The sequence below is a fragment of the Thermobia domestica genome, chromosome 8 (genome assembly GCF_964235325.1).
Source record: "Thermobia domestica chromosome 8, izTheDome1.hap1.1, whole genome shotgun sequence".
NCBI lineage: Eukaryota > Metazoa > Arthropoda > Insecta > Zygentoma > Lepismatidae > Thermobia > Thermobia domestica.
In genome coordinates this window covers 238,845,295-238,863,626 of record NC_137461.1, presented here as the reverse complement: position 1 = coordinate 238,863,626, position 18,332 = coordinate 238,845,295, and the positions used below count along the sequence as shown (strand labels likewise).

Below are 18,332 nucleotides of genomic sequence, written 5' to 3'. Positions count from 1 at the left end.
ACTTGATGCCGAAATAGATCTCTGACGATACTATGCCTAAAATTTGCACAGACTTTAAGTCTTGTATATGCCTATGTAAACATATGTGGGACACAAACAATTGCAAATGTGTGCGAGCTTCAGTGGAGTGCAATAATACCTTTAGCTGTAATGGTACCAAGAGTTATAACTTAAGTATAAACACTTATGTACCAGAAAATGATTCATCTGATGAGGATTCAGAAGACTAAAGAAATATGTAATTTTACAAATATTTTGCACAAATTTGATATGATAATGCAGAATATTATTACAATTCGGCTTGTTTCCAGTAATTAATAACTATTTAAAGAAATTCGATGTAATATTTTTGTAGATTACATACAATTATTACATACAAATGTTATCAATCACCCTGTATATTACATGTAAATGGTGTTTGTCCTCACTTAAGACATCTTTACATATGTTCTTACATTATTACTGTTTGCTGCTTTTTCATTATGGTAAGATAAACAAGGGGAAGGGCGAGAACTCTTCAAATATTGAAAAAATCAGCTCTTATTTCGGAAACAAAATCTTTATTGAGTGACGTGAGCTGAAATGCGGTGGTGCCATTCGGAGCATCAACATTCGAATCAAAGCGCATTTATCTTGAAATTTACCTTCGAAGTAAACCTAACAATATTGGTACCTCTGGAAAGATAATTTAATGATCTATAAATTTAATTAGGAATGTTCTTTCCATATTTCATCTAATTGGGGAGATAGAGAGCAAAAACGAAATTATTAGGAAAAAATATATGTTTCTAATGTTTATCTTAAATTTTCCGAAAAACCGTTGTATACATCCAAAGCATAAATAAACAAAATCGGAAACCATAGCCTACAGATAAAATCGGAGAAAGAAATTCATTAATATCTTGGTTAGTTTAGGAGAGACGGTCTTTTATTAGAAAGGTTCATTTTTTAGTTTCAGTAGAGGAGGCTGGATATTTACGGGTGGAGATTCCTGTCGTACCAAGCGACCAGCGGTCTAGAAATGATCAGGATAATGGACTTGACGACTAGGACCGCCGGTTGCTTTCACTCTCTCGGGTGAAGGGAACCTAATAATCACGTGTTCTGACTCCCGACTATTAGGAGTATGTTCAATAACAGACTGTGTGAAAATTGTTTTAACAGAGTATGTGAAAATTGTTTAACATACAGAGAAAATTACGACTTAATAATTAACACAGTATATTCTCAAAAACAGGACACAAATAACTATACTTTAGTGTCTTAGAATAGTACATCACTTTATGTACAGGGCATTATCCTTATCCACCATTGAGTTTTGTTCGCCCATAATAGATGAAAATGGGTCTGAGAAATAAAAAATAGAAAATTTCGAGCCCGCTCATTACACTTGCTCCAAGAAACAAAGAGATTACACCTCCGATAGACACTGAAAATAGAAAAAGGAGATAAGTATTATGAAGTTTTAACGCTATAGACAAATTTTCTAAACATTAATAAATTAAATATTACAATATTCAAATTCTATTGTCTTCACTTGCTTAACCATTTTTTCCAGATAATCATTCTTATTCAATGTCCTATTGTACTTGCCACATTATTGTAAAGCACTAAAATTATGAAAACAATTTTTTATAGAAACGACAGGGTAAAAGAAATCTTGACCATGTGAGACCTACTAAGGCTTCTGGTAAAATTTTTGCTACAGATACTAACAATGGCACTAGTAATTCTCTACTATAACTATGAAATATCATCATATCATAATTGAACTTTCATGTGTTATTATATGTGATTATTTGTTCAAGTTAATTCGTTTTTCCCAATGGGTGAGCAACCGTAACTGAAGTCACGAACTGAAGTCATTATGGATCTTCTGTTTCATGTGTTGGAAAAGAAATAAATCATTTGGTTTCAAATAGTTTAACTGCGAAAAATGATCATTAATTCGATATGTTGAATTAAATGAATTTGGAATGCTGAGTATGATCTAACGTGTCGTGGTGAATAATTCTGCTACGATTTTTTTTACCGAATTATTTTCTGACTTCTGCCAAACAAATACTGTATATCATTCTGAATTTAAAGACGTTCGATCTTCCAGAGCTATGCTTGCTGAAATCAAATTATACACTGTTCAATTACTTGACAACATTACTCGAATGAACAACTTTTCTTGGTTTAGATTTACTATAAAACTCCAAATTTAAAGAAACCTGATCGCTGGCAGATGTACCCATGACCGGTAGACAACTACTGCAGAAGGCAACAACTGTAATACTCTCTGCTTCATTCTCTTCTAAATGTCCCATGATAAATAGCCGTAATGTCACCGTGAAATTAGTGTTACTCGCATTATAATCATGTTCATTGTGTAATTTATCAAGATGCACTCCTTTTCGTTCACCATCACCTTATAGGAAATGGTTCAGATTGTCATCTGTAAGTAGCTTAATGGACCACATAATAGCTGTCTGGAAATCCTACAATTACTTCTTAAGTATTATTTACGAATTAAGCAAACTTCTACGTGTCGAGCAAGGTAACCAAAAGAATGTAGTGATATTAACCCACATTGCTTTGACACCTTTGCCAGTGATCATTGCAAACTGATGGTATGGCGAGACATATGGAAGATCCGCGTTTTGGACACACACTCTCCATCGACTAGACCCTAACTATAATATATTGTACCCCGACGTTAGAAGACGACACTTCGCCATTACTGACATAAGATATAGATCATTCCGTAAGTGCTTACAGCTCCGAAGCATCCCATTTCTACCAACACTTTACTAATACTTGAATTGGTGGTTGAGGAGCTGTGGGATGACCCTTAGTCAGGAGATTTGATCCCACTGGACTACTATGTATGTAATCATGTGAAACATGTTACGTATTCTCAGAGAATTAGGAATATGCGGAATCACAAGAACGCACTAACGTTCAGGCAAAAACTTAGCGCAAGGTTTTGCGTGACTGAGAATTTAGAATCATACTGACAATCGACATGCCATTTAGTAACATATTGGATATGCCCTGTAAGTGTTTGTGGATTTTGCTATATGAGAACCTTCTTTTGTTGGGTAACCAACAATTACATACTCGTAAGTTCGTAATGGTTATTGCCGTTGCAAACACAAGAGTACCACTCAATGTGTACAAGTACTTAATATTAAAACATACAACATTCCATGATTTCAATTTAAGACAATTGCGTAATATTTAAGATGACGAACGTCAATATGATGTGACCTCTGAAAATTTCAATTCTCTTTTGGGACCGACATTCTTGCTTCTGTTATACTTTCAATATTTACAATTTATTCGACAGTTACCAAAAATTTGTAAAACACTTCAATACAACATCAAACTCCATTGATAAATAAAGTGACTTGGGACAATCAATGTGTTTCAGGATTATAATTTTGAGCCTCATTATGCATTGTAAAGGCAGTGAACAAATAATCTACGTTAACATAAACATTAGAGGAAAAATAATGGTAATGTTGAACAATTTACTAATTATTCGTTTATTTTATTGAAACATATTACTTAACGTTAGAGTATAGTAATACAATATACGGAAACTATTCCAGAGACTCAAAAAGGTTTATGATATGGAAAGGCAAGACTTGAAAGAAGGAGATAGATTTGAATATTAGCAACCTGCTTGATTCTTAGAAATCCTACTGGCCTCAGTCAAATAGAGCATAAAAACTATATTTTTAGGAACATGTGTGTTCTAATTGTGGAAGAACCGAAAACTTTGTTTTATAAGTTTGTATTTACTTTATTACTTGTATCAACGTCAACATAATTTAGAATATTTCGCTCAAATTTCGGACAAATATGAAATAATTCAATATTTCTCCCAAACATTAACCTAAGTATGTCCTATTTAGTTTTCTAGCATTTATTGCATTCGAGTCAACTTCTCTACATAATTTCATCTTCTATCCATATAGTTTATCGAATACTGATATGCGCTCTAGTAAAGATACAGAAAAAATGTTAGAAACATATATGAATTATCTCTTTCAGTAGTCCTTCTAAACGGTGTTTTTAAATTCAATTAAATAATTCTGTCAGGGTATCGTTGAAACTAGAGAGTATATACAGAGGATATAGAAATTGAAGTAGAGTGTCAGAGAATTTGCAATCGGGAAAAGAAGACATACTAGAGCTCTTCTTTTCATTTTCCTTGGATACGAAAATTTATGGAACACACTCAGCAAAGGAGACTTCTACTCTTCGAAAACAAACCACGATGAAAAATTGAAATGAGAGAAATGTAAAATGTATTGAAAGAGTTACAAAAGAGTGAAATTCAGACTAGATGAATACAATGAAACTTTCATCTATTACAATACTTGCAATCTATGATAGAAGGAGTATTCTTTCACTTATACCTCAATGGATATTTTATAAAAATGTAATTTTTAACTTTCAAGGATTACCTTTTTGGAAAGAGTATACTTCAAATACTTTAGAGGTAAGTAGTAGATTATTATAGTTGTTCGTTTATTGTTTATAATTCGCTATTCTTAAAATAGATCAGTTTTTGTTTCCTTTATTGTACGAAATTAGCATGGAAAAATAATTTTACTACTGACCTGCGATATCCAAACTGTTGCGAGTTACTCTAAGTCTTGTCCTGAATTTTGCCATTTTGAAGATAAAAGTTGCCGTTAAAATGTTGAATTCAGATTTTTCAGATGCTCTGTAAAATAAAAGTATGAAACGTTTGCACTTATTAATTTTCGTTGGTGGTATATGAACAGGAAATGAATAACATTACAGAGGTGGTCTTGGTCATTATTTGCTGATAATACATGATTTGTAAAATTCATCTCTTCGCTACAAAATAAGTTCCAGAGGTAAACCTTATTTACAATTGTCTCGTGATGTGCACTAGCGGAGAAAGATGATGTTGTTTTACTGATTATCTTAGTAAGAATGCTGATATCACAATAGCATATTAGGCTTCACTTCTAAACAAAGTGAGGTATGCATTCATCAAAAAAAGTAAAACAAAGATCGATGTTACCTCTTCAAATAAAATAATGAAGACACCAACCATTAGAAATGCCAAATGTTGCAGATTGGAAGGTTAAAAGCGAAGAATATTAACATTACCAACTAGATCTGATATTAAATGACTTCTAAAGCGATTATGAAGCTTGCGGATTCATAATTAGAAATTCAAAGGAATTAAGTAACGCAAAAGTGTTAGTTAAACTATTTAATTCACTAGCTGGAAGTAAATTTGAGTACGCTTCATTAGTGTGGTCACCCTGTTATGATAATCAAATAAGGAAAATCGAATCAATACAAGAAAGATTGTTAAGGTATTTATGGTACAAGAGATTCAAAATTTCTGCGTATGTTTTTCTGTTTAAAATTATCAATGATAATACAGTTAATCAAGATTTTCTGGAAATTTTAAAATTTAGCACTAGTAGATCCTTAAGAGTACGATTACCATTTGTTATACCTAAATCTAAAACAATCTCCCATAAAAATTTACCACTTGTGAGACTTTGTAAGAAACATAATGATATTATTAAATCTTGAATAATCGTGGATTTTACGATGTCTTTGTAAAAGTATATAAAATTGATTCAATTGTTTTTGAACCCTGTGTATGTAGTGCAATGATTATGTTATTGCATTCAAAAGAGAAAAAATAGCCTGCATGAATGTTGCTTTTTTAGATTTGTTTCTTTTTTCTGTCTTTCTTATATTTATTTTAATCTAATAGATTATTTAGCAATTTCTCAATAGATTATTTATAGATAATAGATTATTTAGCAATTTGTATTCACCTGTTGTAGTTGGAGCAATTGGCTCTGTAATAGGTGTGTGTTAAATAAATAAATAAATAAAAGCTTACAATTTCATTTCTGTAAAACTTGATAGCTAATGGAACCTTAATCTCAAAATGTTTATTTATTATGGGACAATAGACGTTACAAGAACAGTATGGGATGAGTATTGAGACTTTATTGGACTTAATTGGAAGATTTCTTACTTTCGTTTAGAAAACAATTGTTTTTCATCTTATGTCCTCTACAATGAATGTAGCCGTTGTTCAAGTTACTCGCTTCCAAAATGGCAGAAAGGGAGATTGAAATATGTTTTATTATTTATTTCTAATGTTTCTTCCAAATTGTGGGATGAAGCTAGTTGAATATTTCATATAATACCTCTTTGGAATATGCAACGCTATTTATCATTAAGTTTTATAAAGCGCATTTGGATTAGACAGAAAGACAATCAATACAAAAAGGGAGGAATCTAAAACTATTAACCTCCGCTGCAAGGGGAAGGCTTATTATACTATAATTTTTGTTAATTTTTAAGTTTTAGATACCATTATTAATGTAGAAAAGGTTCGACATCATGAACAATTTTCCTTAAACTTGTTACGATAGTATGCTTATATAAACTTTCAACGATATGCTTATATAATAAAGGATGCTTATATAATAAACAATTTATAATAAACGATTATAAATTTTACTCCTGTGACAAAGTCAACCAAATGTAAACGATAATTATAGAAAAGCGTGTAGCAAGCAATATTTAAAACTTTTATAGAGTCAACTTTAACTTCCCATGACGAAATTATATTTTTGAACTATTGTTACAATTATACCTGTGAATACCTGGGAATTTACTTTGAAATTACAGATAAAATTATCATAACCCCTTTATCGCTTCACTGACATAAAAAATCCTAGTTCCTTAAGCTTATTCTATAAGTCATATGTTGCTCCCACTATAGAGTACTGTTCTCCTATCTGGTCTATGGCCTGCCCTATCCATCTGAAAAAAATAAATTCTGTAATTAATTTCTTTTTAGCCATTGTATCCTACCGAGTACCTCACCTTCGAACACTTCCAAAAAATGATGTTTTAACATTTCTCAATATCAAACCTCCCTAGTGAGAAACAAAATTTCTGACCTAATATTTTTGCATAAAATTGTAAATGGCCATATATCATGCGAACAGTTATTAAGTCATCATCAATTTTCGCGGACCCGCTAGAACAAAACGATCTAGTAATCTCTTTTACACTCGAGCTGCGAGAGTTAATATTGTCTAAAGGTTTTCTAAACCGAATTGTTAGCACGTATAATAAGTTACCAGAAACTGTAGACGTTTTTTCAAACGATCATACCTTCAGATCATCTATAAATAAACTATCTTTGTAATGTTGCCATTGTACTGTACCATCTTCATTTCAAATTGTTATTCTATTGTTATGTTACAGAACTGTTAAAATGTTTCAGTGAAAAATGGCCTAGTGCTGTATCTGAAACCTATTATAAATAAATAAATAAATAACAGTTACTTTCCAGAAACTAAGAACTGCTAAATTTCAAATAAATAAGGGTATAGTTACACTTTGTAGCAAATATGCACGATAGGTGATAATTTCATAGATAGCTGGTAACCTGAATGGTTAGTTGATATATTGAATGTTCGCCGTTAGAGATAAGTTTGGATGCTTTATTTCTTCCATTACCATCCACTAGGCAATACTTAAGATTTTATTTGAATACCAGCCATTTCTATTGAGAGCTTTCTTTCCACTTTAGCTACATTTAGTTAACAATCATAATTTTGGAAAATAAGGAGCGTGTTATGAACAAAGAGAAAGTTGGTCACGACTTCCAACAGGAAATACCAAGGAGTACTTTCCTCTAAAATAATAAAGATTTAGATTCCTAAGTAAAGGAAGAAATAAATGGGTATTATTTTAACGAATATCATTTGCAAAGTAGTAACTTTTAGCAAAAATGTTTTCTAACAGAATTAACTTTTAGTAATCGAAATCTCGCATCAGATGTAAAATCCTTCAGTGTAAAATTTTAAAACAACTTACAAGTTCAATAAATGTCCAAAATATTTAATTAGATTTTGTCAAGTGAAATAAAAAATACTGATTACCTACACATAGACAGAAATTCCAAAAGAATATTGTAAATAAGTAATGCACGTGGCATATTTTTCTTCACTTTCCAAGTGTATGTTCAGCTTGTTTATACCCTGTTATTTCCCTTATGTAAATTGTGGAAGTTCGCTTGTAGCAAGAAATTATGCCTTATCCATAATTGTGTCCTGCCATTTTTTTCAGTTCAGCCCTGTTTTCAAAATTAAGTGTCGTTCAAGAATACCCCAACCTAACTTATTGCGTATTTCAGGGCTAACCCAAATATATTTCAACTCATCAACCCACCAATCATCGCTACTTTCTTACATAAAGACGCGTTCGAATTGCTTGCCGTGCTGCTCTCATCCATTATATTTTCGATCAGCAAGTATACCAGAAATAAATTATAATTTATACGTACCCATCCATTCCCGACGCATTGTCTCATCGATATTATGTCGAAACCCTTCAAAGATAACGATAAAATAAGGTAGGCGTATGTACGTAATAACAACACTGGGATCAATTCCTCCATACTTCGAATAATATGATCAAAGTACAATGCCCCGTTGGAGTTGTGTTGGTCAATAAATGTCATTTGTCGCCATTAAGAACATCATCTTGATGTCATATGGTAACATGTAATATAAGACAGCACATAGCTGTATTCCATTGAAATATGTGTTTGTGCCTCTCCAATAATTTTACTTAACGTCAATTGGAAAGTGTGTTTTCCCTGAGCAAGATATTACTTTATGCTTTCAAGACCTGAAAATCCACGGGTCCTTGTCCCAAAATTTTAGAAATTGAGATATTTTACAGTTTTGTTCTAGAGAATCAAAATGACCCTTGTCTAATGACCTCTAGCATCAAATGAGTGTTTCCATTTCCAAATCGGTCCTTGTCCATTGTTTCGTTGAAACGGAAGTAACCATCGTAATTTATTTCCAAAAATGCATTCATTTTGCATTGCATAGTAAATTATTATTATACGGAGTGACAAGAATACTTTTGTAATAATAACAAAAGAGCAACGAAATTTGAAGACCAAATTTTCTGTTATACTGTGGTGATGACGGGAATTTGTGACTGTTGGATAATGCAATTTTTTAGTTAATAAAACATCAGTGAGTTGTAATATCAATGCAAAATATTTATTTTTTGGAGTAGTCTTTTTGTTTGTGCACGTACGTTGATCATGAACGTAGACAATTCTGCCAATGATGTCTAAGTTGCAGTGAAATGGGGAGGGAATGTTAGGCCTGCTATCACCGGTCAAGAATGTAAGAAAATTCGTATTTCTGCAATATGGAAGAAGAATAAGGAAAAGAAACTTATACATTTGTCAAAGAAGCTTCCTTCACTTCCGAAATGTGGACATTAATAGAGGAAAGTCTTTCATTGTTGAGCTTTACCATTGTAAGATGTCCGTAGATTCCAGGAGATGTTTTACCCAACCAATAGTTCCAATGGAACGCTTAAAATTGATAAGAATAATCTTGGTTTGAAGTACACTAATAGTGAGTTACCGGACCGTCAAAGAGTTAGGGGCAAAGAAAAGCACGAAATTCAATATTGGAACAAGTATTTGTTACAATTGGTCTGTATTACAACGTATTTATGTGCTACAGTGTTCCGTGAAAATGAAATTGGTATATTTTCAGATACATTCTATTATAGTGTTTCAGGATCTTTTCTGATATATGTTGAGAAGTAATGTATCTGTATTACAATGTTTTTGATATGTATTAGAATGTTTTTGAAAGTAAAATTGGTATTTTTAAGATAAAAAAACAAGTCCTTATCCATATTGTGCAGAATCAAAATGCGCCCTCGTCCTCTGCACAGTTCCAAAACGCTCTTTGACCAATCATTTTTTCTCAATTTAAGAATACCATACAGTTACTGTGTGAATTCGTTCCATGATTTAAACATGTGTATATTACTTCAACAAAGCATACTAAAATATTACAAGTTTTCCTCAAAAAATCAATGACAGTTTTTTTTCAGTTTCCAAAAAATTTCTCTTGGTGGGCAAGGACCCCTTTGGAAATGGGCCACACATCTTAAAACCGTATTAAGCGTTGAAGAAGCTAGTCTAGAAAATAACATACATATATTTGTTAGCAATTTTTAAATAAACAAACACTCCAGAAATACTGTAAGCTGTACATAGAGTTTGGAAAAGAGAAACTAATATTGTTGAAAACATCTAATCTTTATTTTGTTAAACACTGAACAAAAATAATACGTAATATCGAACTAGCTGACCTTTCTAATAAAGTAAATGTTGAGTACCCAGTTATCGTCTGACCCAAAGATTTATATTAAACATATCTAATTAATATTCTCAGTATCATGCAACATTTCTAATGAAACCCGGTATCCTAGTATTTTAGTTGTTAAGATAGAATTATCATTGTATTAGATATAGACTGTTAATTCATATTTGTTGTTTTGTAATCATCGCATGGGTCACAATGGTGACCTCCAGAAGAGATTGGAAATCAAGGAGACTACCATGAGTGTAAGTAATAAGCTGTGGTACATTACTACCCAGGGGTGTCATGCGACGGACCGAATCTATCGTTACAATATTAGAAACCATCGTAGGCCAGCTTCTCACACTAAAATTGATCAGAAATCTGTCCTCTGCGTCCATTCCACAATAACGCTTATAATTACTTCATTTAAATGAAACTTGGCTTGTGCCTTCCTTCATCTTGACGTTACGGATGTAGTATAATGTAGTAAGTTGTCATTCATCAAGTATAAGAAGCTAAGGCGGTAAAAGAAACCGCATTCTCCGTCCTTACGTATCTGCCTTGAAAATAGTTGTTAACTACTGCAGTTATAACCTATTAATAAATTATTACGTTTGGATACAACGGAATGTGGAGAATTCGACCTTCTTAACGTAATTAGTTAAATGTCACTTTTCAACGTTGTAAAGATAAAGGACTTAAGCTTTCTGTTCTCTGTTTAAATACTTGAAAAAGCGAGCACTATAAGAGTTACGTTTTATAACAATAGCTTTTTATAGTATTTATACATGTGTATTGTAAGTACGGAAAGGACCTCTAGGAAAGATTGAAATAAGAAATACGCACGAAGTGATTAAACTTGCGCTTGAACTCCTAGTGCACTGAATGCCACAGAATCAAACTCACACTTATATATATATATATATATATATATATATATATATATATATATATATATATATATATATATATGTGTGTGTGTGTGTGTGTGTGTGTGTGTGTGTGTGTATTCTCTACACCGTTTCACATGCTTCGTTGTTTGCATTTGAACTTAGTTGACGCTTACAGTGTAATGGAGTATCATATCAAAAAATTGTGTTTTATTTTCATATTTAAATAATATGATAAAATATTTTATGTGATTCTGATTTAAGAAAGGAAATCATTCTAAAAATTGTTTCCTCATATGGAATTGTGCCAGAATGAGACGGTTTTTACTTTCATTGGGGCACAGTTTTATTTAAACTTAATCAAAAAATGTCCACAGAGTTGTGAAAATTGGTGAAGAGAAATGATATCAAATTATTCTCACACCGAAATTGTTCAGTTACGTTCTGTGTAATTTTGGAGATAATTACTCGTGTTTTGCGCAGTACTGTGTATATTTTCTTCAGAGCTAGTTCTACTTCGGATAGGAGATCAATCAACTATAAGAATGGATTTTAAACAACCATAAGTGAAGTACTAGCAAAACTAAAATATGACATTTGGTAACTTCTGTAAAAATATTTAAGTTTCGTGCAACACGTATATGACATTTTTTATTTCTATAATTTCATAATATTCTCCAGTATCCCGGTTAAAAATCAATGAGTAATAAGTGAGCGAATTATTTCTTCCCCTTCCTATATTTTGAAAATAACTTCTAAGATAACTTTTGTAAAAAAAAAAAACATTCAATTTTTGTACAGTGCGGTTTATATGATATTTGATATTTATTCCTGGGTTTGGATTCAGTCACAAATGTGAGGGGTTCTTTTAATGAAGGGCAAATACCCACCTATATGAAAGAAATTCCTTCCAAGATTAATTTCGTAAAATATATTTTACAAGATATGTTTACAATCTTTGTTGGGCGTTTTACATAATCATCAATGTACTGAATTCAAATAAGCTAAGAGTATGTATTCGTTTGTCCTCCATATCGTCATGTATAAGTAAGGGAAGTTTTTTTCTACTAGTATATACCATATATTTAAAAAATATAGTACATTCGTTTCATTAGAATAAAAATGGAAACATTTTCCTTCAAATTCCCAGTTGTCTTTACTGATTAAGGTTGATTTCGGCCAAAAATGAGCTAAGAAATTCTCCCTAATTTTAAATAAAATATTTTCGGTAAGCCTTTATTTAAAAACAAACTCTGATGTTTATATAACGTATTGTCTTTTTTATACTTTTGCATCAATCTCCAATAGTTTGAGCTTAATATTGGTGGGAGATGAAAGAAGGAATAGCTCTTACAGCAATGTAAAGTTCACTAGTTCAAACATCTTGACCTGGCCCAGGGTATCTCGCCATTTTTGTACTCATATCTATATATAATTTGAGCGAAATTTGTAAAATTTATTTACCCAAACTAATAAATCAGAAATAGATATTATGTTAAATAACTGGCCAATACTCACACTTCACTGTGCATATACACATAACTCATTTTTGTTTCTATGCAGCTCGGAAGACAATTGCACGTGGAATCATATTTTCGCCCGAGGATTTCATAAGATTCATTTTGTTCTGAAATAAAATTAAAAATAATGATAGTTGTGGTTCTTTCATGAGTATTAATGCTAAAAGTAATAAGCATAATAATAATTTTAATTTGAAAAAGGAAGTGGAAATAGTTTATTTATATATATATATATATATATATATATATATATATATATATATATATATATATATATATATATATATATATATCTTCACTGACAACTATTTGACTATAGAATAGAAGAGATGATTCAACGATTTAAAGATTTAGTTTCCTCGGCAGACAGAAGTTGGGATTTAATTGTTATGATATTGTAATCGATAGTGAAACTTGATGCTTCATTGGTCCATCTGTAAATTTTCGAGATGTGTTCAGTATTCAAGATCAAATATTCAATAAACAAAATATAACGTTTAAATTGTTTCAGAAAATTTTCTTGTTTCCATTAGCTTCCACTTATAAAGTGTAATCTAAAATACTTAGACGTTGAAACAATTTAATCTAAATTTTGTGAATTGTTGCATACATGAACAGACAGTCCACTGTACAGAAACTTTCAACGTGGGATGTATTAAGACCAATTGCTTATAATTCTTTGTTACAGCAAACGATTATGATGATTGTATATCTATAGTAACGTTTGGTTAAATTCTTCGAAACTTTATCTACTCGTTAAAAAATTCAGAGGTAAGAGAAATATAATAAACTCTGATATATAGTTTCGGTAATAAAGAACCAATATTTAAGAATAATTGACAGCCCTGAGACAATAGTTGAATTTCTTTACTGCACAGACTCTTTGTTATACTATGGAAAATACTATGGAATTTTACATTGAATTTGAACTAACTTCCACGTAAGCGAAGCGAGGATACTACTAATTACTATTAAATATCTATAGGGTGATTGATTATGGGTCTGTTTACCTATGTATTCACTTATTATTAATCGCAGAAGCATTCAGCCAAACTTTAGTGTTCTAATATATCATTCGTTTCATTTCCAACTTAAAATATCTTAATATTCATGAGCTTTCCCTAAGATTGATCACTCAATTTAAGAATATTCTTCCCGGTTAGATAACTAAATCTCACGGACTGAAAAATAGTAGATATTTATTAACCTCCTATGATAGTTGCTAGTTACATAAAGTATATATACTGGGAGAATTGTAATGTTTTCTTTCACGAAATTGATGCCTATTAGAGTACAACGCTACTAGATGTGAAAATATGTAATCCGTACACCAAATACATAACATCTGGTATGTTCACAGGTAGTTCAAAAAGCAGCAGTAATGAGGTTTGGCATGTTAGCAATGATGCCTTAATAGGTGATTGTACTCTGGGATGACCACATATGTACACAGAAGACACTGAATTTACATAAATTTCGCTGAAGGCATTGGCGTTGAACCCAAACATTCAAAAAACGTGTCTAATTACGTTAAGATCGAGTAAGTCTTGAGGCTATTGCACTAGCAAGGAGGCTTACAGAAGTGTCACTCACTGATTTGAATGAAGCTCTGCACATTTGTAGAACATCGAAAAATAATCGACACGTATTTTTCTTTTTCGGAAATAGTTTTGATTTAAGGGTTGAAACCATACCTTGAATGTTTGGGATGGTCTCTAAGCATAGAACGAAAACAACCATTTAATTTAGAACAAGACAAACTGCCAGTGGGTTTTCGAACTGCTGATTCAGAGTCTGACGTCAAAATTAACAAATTCAAAATGTCGAATCCAATATAGTGATTATAATTACAAAATGTCTTCTGGTTTAAAATTCTCTGTAGTTAACCAAGCACAATTATAATTAGCATAAATTATTGCGAGGAGGTTGCATACCAATTTGCAACTCCTTTATGTACTCGTTTTAACGGGATGCTTGATTAAACTGAGTCTGCATCTCTCACTATAGCGTTTAGGACACAAAGAGTAGAAAGTGCGGCACAATCAATAAATCTATGTCTCACAGCAACACCATACAGCCTTTAATTCCTAAAAATGATGTTCTATTATCACCGTTTTTAATTAGTTTGCAGGAAAAGAATGGAACACTTGGCCCTACAATCCTAAACATCCTCTTTCAATTTGAAAATGTCCTTGTGAAAGCATAAAATTCGGGAAAATTTACATGAGGAAATTAACATTTATCTTCATCTTTCTCTTTTAACTCGTAATGTTTTTTTTATATTTTTTAAACGAATTATCAATCAGTTGTTTTTGTTCTGTCTACTCCACGATTTCCTTAAGTTTTTTCCAATATACACTAATCGGCCAAATCATTATCACCACACAAAATTATTGAACAAAGTAATAGTTCTTGTTCTTGTTCAAGGCTATGATTTGAGTAACAAATGGTCCAGTGATATATGTAGATGGCGCAATGAAAGCTACTAGCAATCAGAAAGTAAGTTTTGATAATGTATGGCAAAGTTTAAGTTGGCTCTGGTCATTGTTAAGCATAACAGCAATCTTGACCTCATTACTAACGCCTGCTGCATTGGTTCCAAAGTTAAATTTTAACTGATGCCATGGCCTTCAAATTCAGAGCTGTAAAAGTAAGGAAACTTGCGTAAAGGTTATCATTACTCTCTTCTAAAATATCATTTTCTTTTCACTTTAGCGGAATGATATAAAATCGTTTGTTTGGCAAAGGGATCAACAAATGCTTTGGAAGGATGGTAATTTATTGAATGCAAATGACGAGGGAACTGTTAATTTTAACGAGCAGAATATTGATTAAAACGCCCTCAAATTTACTTGTACAATTATAACAATTAGTTGCTTTACTATAAGAGAATAACGACTTCGATAGTAAATATGAAATTGCTTAATTATACACTAAAACTAGAACAGCAAAAATATTGAACTAATGTAAACCTTTCCTCTTGATATTAATAGTTTGTTAGTTAAAACGCTTGGAAGAGTATTTTGATTAACCGTGAATGTTCCTGAGGAATTAAAGAAAAATAACAATTCGATCTTTGGGTCTTTATATGAATGCGAGTGCTGTCGTTGCCCGATGTTAAATAACTAACTAATATGTTCCTAAACATGTTCATAATATTATACAGATTCTATTCTTTTAATGGACCTGATTACTTCAAATATATTACACAACTTGATGTTCGTCATGTATGGAGGGGTAGCTCATTCAGCCAAGAGGTTTGCCACAAAATTAATAAATACTATATTATCCAACTATCGTCAAAATAATATCGTCAGTAGCAGTTGAGACTATCGTACAACAGATATATAACTCAAATAACATGAAAATAAATATTACTTTAATTAAAGTTTGAAAACAATTTGAAATACTTACTCATTATATGTTTAACACAGTCCAAACCTTTGCTATTGCACAGTTTTTGTCTCTCTGTAAAAATGTAATTTGATAAGCATATTTGCCCCAAATATCGGTTACAAATTATATTTTTGGTTATACAGAACATGACTACTGCTAGAAATGTTCAGTAAAATTTCGTTTCTTTATAATAAAGAGAGAAAATTTATATTTCATGTCAACATGTTTCTTTTCTACTTACAATAACATATATGATTTAATATTTGACATGTAACTAATCAACCAAAGTGCTCGGAAAAAATAGAGGTCTCATAACTACCTTGTTTTTCTTTCAAGTATTTATCTCTGATCAGGGTAACTTAGCAAATGTATTTTGTCGTCTAAATCATATACTTGTTAACCACTTTTGTCTCCCTCACTTCACTTTCTTGCTAATTCCCAGCTAGAAATCAAAAAAAAAGTTGCTTCTCTTCTATCTTTGCTATTTTAGAAGTTGGTATCTAGCATTAGTGTTTTAAGTTAACTTTGCATTGTATCCTAGTAGATATTTAAAGATTTAGCAACTTTATGTACTCGAAACCTGAATATACGTTCCTAACAAACTTAACGAAGTTTGGTACGTAACTAATGTACTTGATGGAAGTCATATCGCTCGAAAAAAAGTGTTTGTGCTCCAGAATAAAAGAGGAGACCATACTTAAAGTTTAAATACTTTTGTAGACCAGTTTGAACATCTAGTGCGGTTTGTTCAATTAGGTAATAGGTATAATATTTTATAATTTTAAAGGGGAAAATTATGCTCAAGGACCCTCAGAGTTCAGAGATAGCTTGAGGAATAATGTTCTTCATTTCACCAAGAAAAATATGAATACTTTCAAGAAAATACTACTGAAAGATCAACTTATCTGTAATAGGAAATCTTTCTTTTACTGCTGAAATAGTCGAACACTCATTACAAAAGGGCAAAAATGCCCGGCTTGAGCTGTACTCACTTTCAAGGAATAAGCAAGACAATAGTTAACAATACTAAAGACATCTCTTCAAAACTTGTGCTCTTTCGAAAAAAAAACATTTTCACTAATTTGGATTTCTACAATTACGAATTGGTTAATTGGCCTTTACTTGCAGAGTCACTAGTTAACAATAGAAGTTCTGAAGTAAAGATAAAATTAATTTTGCCATAAAATTCAAATCGCATTTTTGATATAGAACGACTAGCTAGATTATGGAAACACATTGTGCGAATGAGAAAATGTAAATCTTTAATTTGGAAAATGAGTAACATAATACAGGGTGGCGCGTATTGTATCTACCAACTTCAAATGAAAATACAAAGGTGTGTTATGCAAGTTTTAATGCAAAACTGTTATGGAATATAAGTATATGGACTGGCAATTTGTACACTGTACAACACTTGTCGAAGGAGCTCACTAAACTTTAAAAATAACGTCCTGTAAATGTCCGCCTTTTTCCTGGATGCACTGCTGCAGGCGACGTGGGAAGGCATTCATCACACGCATTAACGTATCCTGTGGAATGGAACTTATCACATGACGAATGGCAGTCTTCAGTTCGTCAATTGTCTTCACGCGATTGGCAAAGACCCTTTCCTTAATATATCCCCAGAGGAAGTAATCAAGAGCTGTTAAATCTGGGGAACGGGATGGCCATGAGACATCGCCAAATCGGGATATCACGCGGTTTGGAAATGTTTCTCTGAGTATAGACATACTTTGGCGTGCCGTGTGTGCCGTAGCACCGTCTTGCTGGAAATAAACGTTATTGATCACACCCCTTTCCTGCAATTCCGGAATGAGAAACGTCTGTAACATATGGCAGTAGCGGTCGGAATTTACAGTTGTTGCATGTCCGGCGTCATCCTCAAAAAAATAGGGACCAATAATGCCACACATTCCAACTGCACACCATACCACAACTTTTGGGCTACCTTGAGGCTTTTCATGTAATGAACGAGGATTCTCCTGAGACCAATACCGGAAGTTTTGCTTATTAACATACCCAGTCAGGTGGAAGATTGCTTCATCGGACATCAAAAGTTGTTGGAGGAACAGTGGATCTCGGTTAATCAACTCAAGAATGTTCTGTCAGTTATTGAGTCTGTTTTCCTTATCAATGGCTCTCAACTCTTGTACCACCTGCAGTTTATACGGATGGAACTTCAAATCACCCAGCAAACGACCCAATGAACGTCGTGTCAAATGTAATGTTCGTGCATGTTGCCGTGCTGAACGTTTGGGACTGCGTTCCATCGCTACGCGCACTCGTTCCAAGTTTACATTTGTTCGAACACTTCGTCC

General features: G+C 32.2%; 1 protein-coding gene across 1 annotated transcript; it reads right to left on the bottom strand.

Annotated features, from left to right (window-relative positions):
* Positions 1-17,444: 17,444 nt before the first annotated feature.
* LOC145692510 (uncharacterized) lies at positions 17,445-18,065 on the bottom strand. The gene has a single exon (XM_081767818.1). It carries the CDS (start codon positions 18,063-18,065, stop codon positions 17,445-17,447), a length of 621 nt encoding a protein of 206 aa, XP_081623944.1.
* Between the last annotated feature and the right edge of the window lie 267 nt (positions 18,066-18,332).

Bases quoted from the DNA above. Each gene is read 5' to 3' on its own strand.
- LOC145692510 (XM_081767818.1), bottom strand. From the start codon at position 18,065: ATGTCCGATGAAGCAATCTTCCACCTGACTGGGTATGTTAATAAGCAA.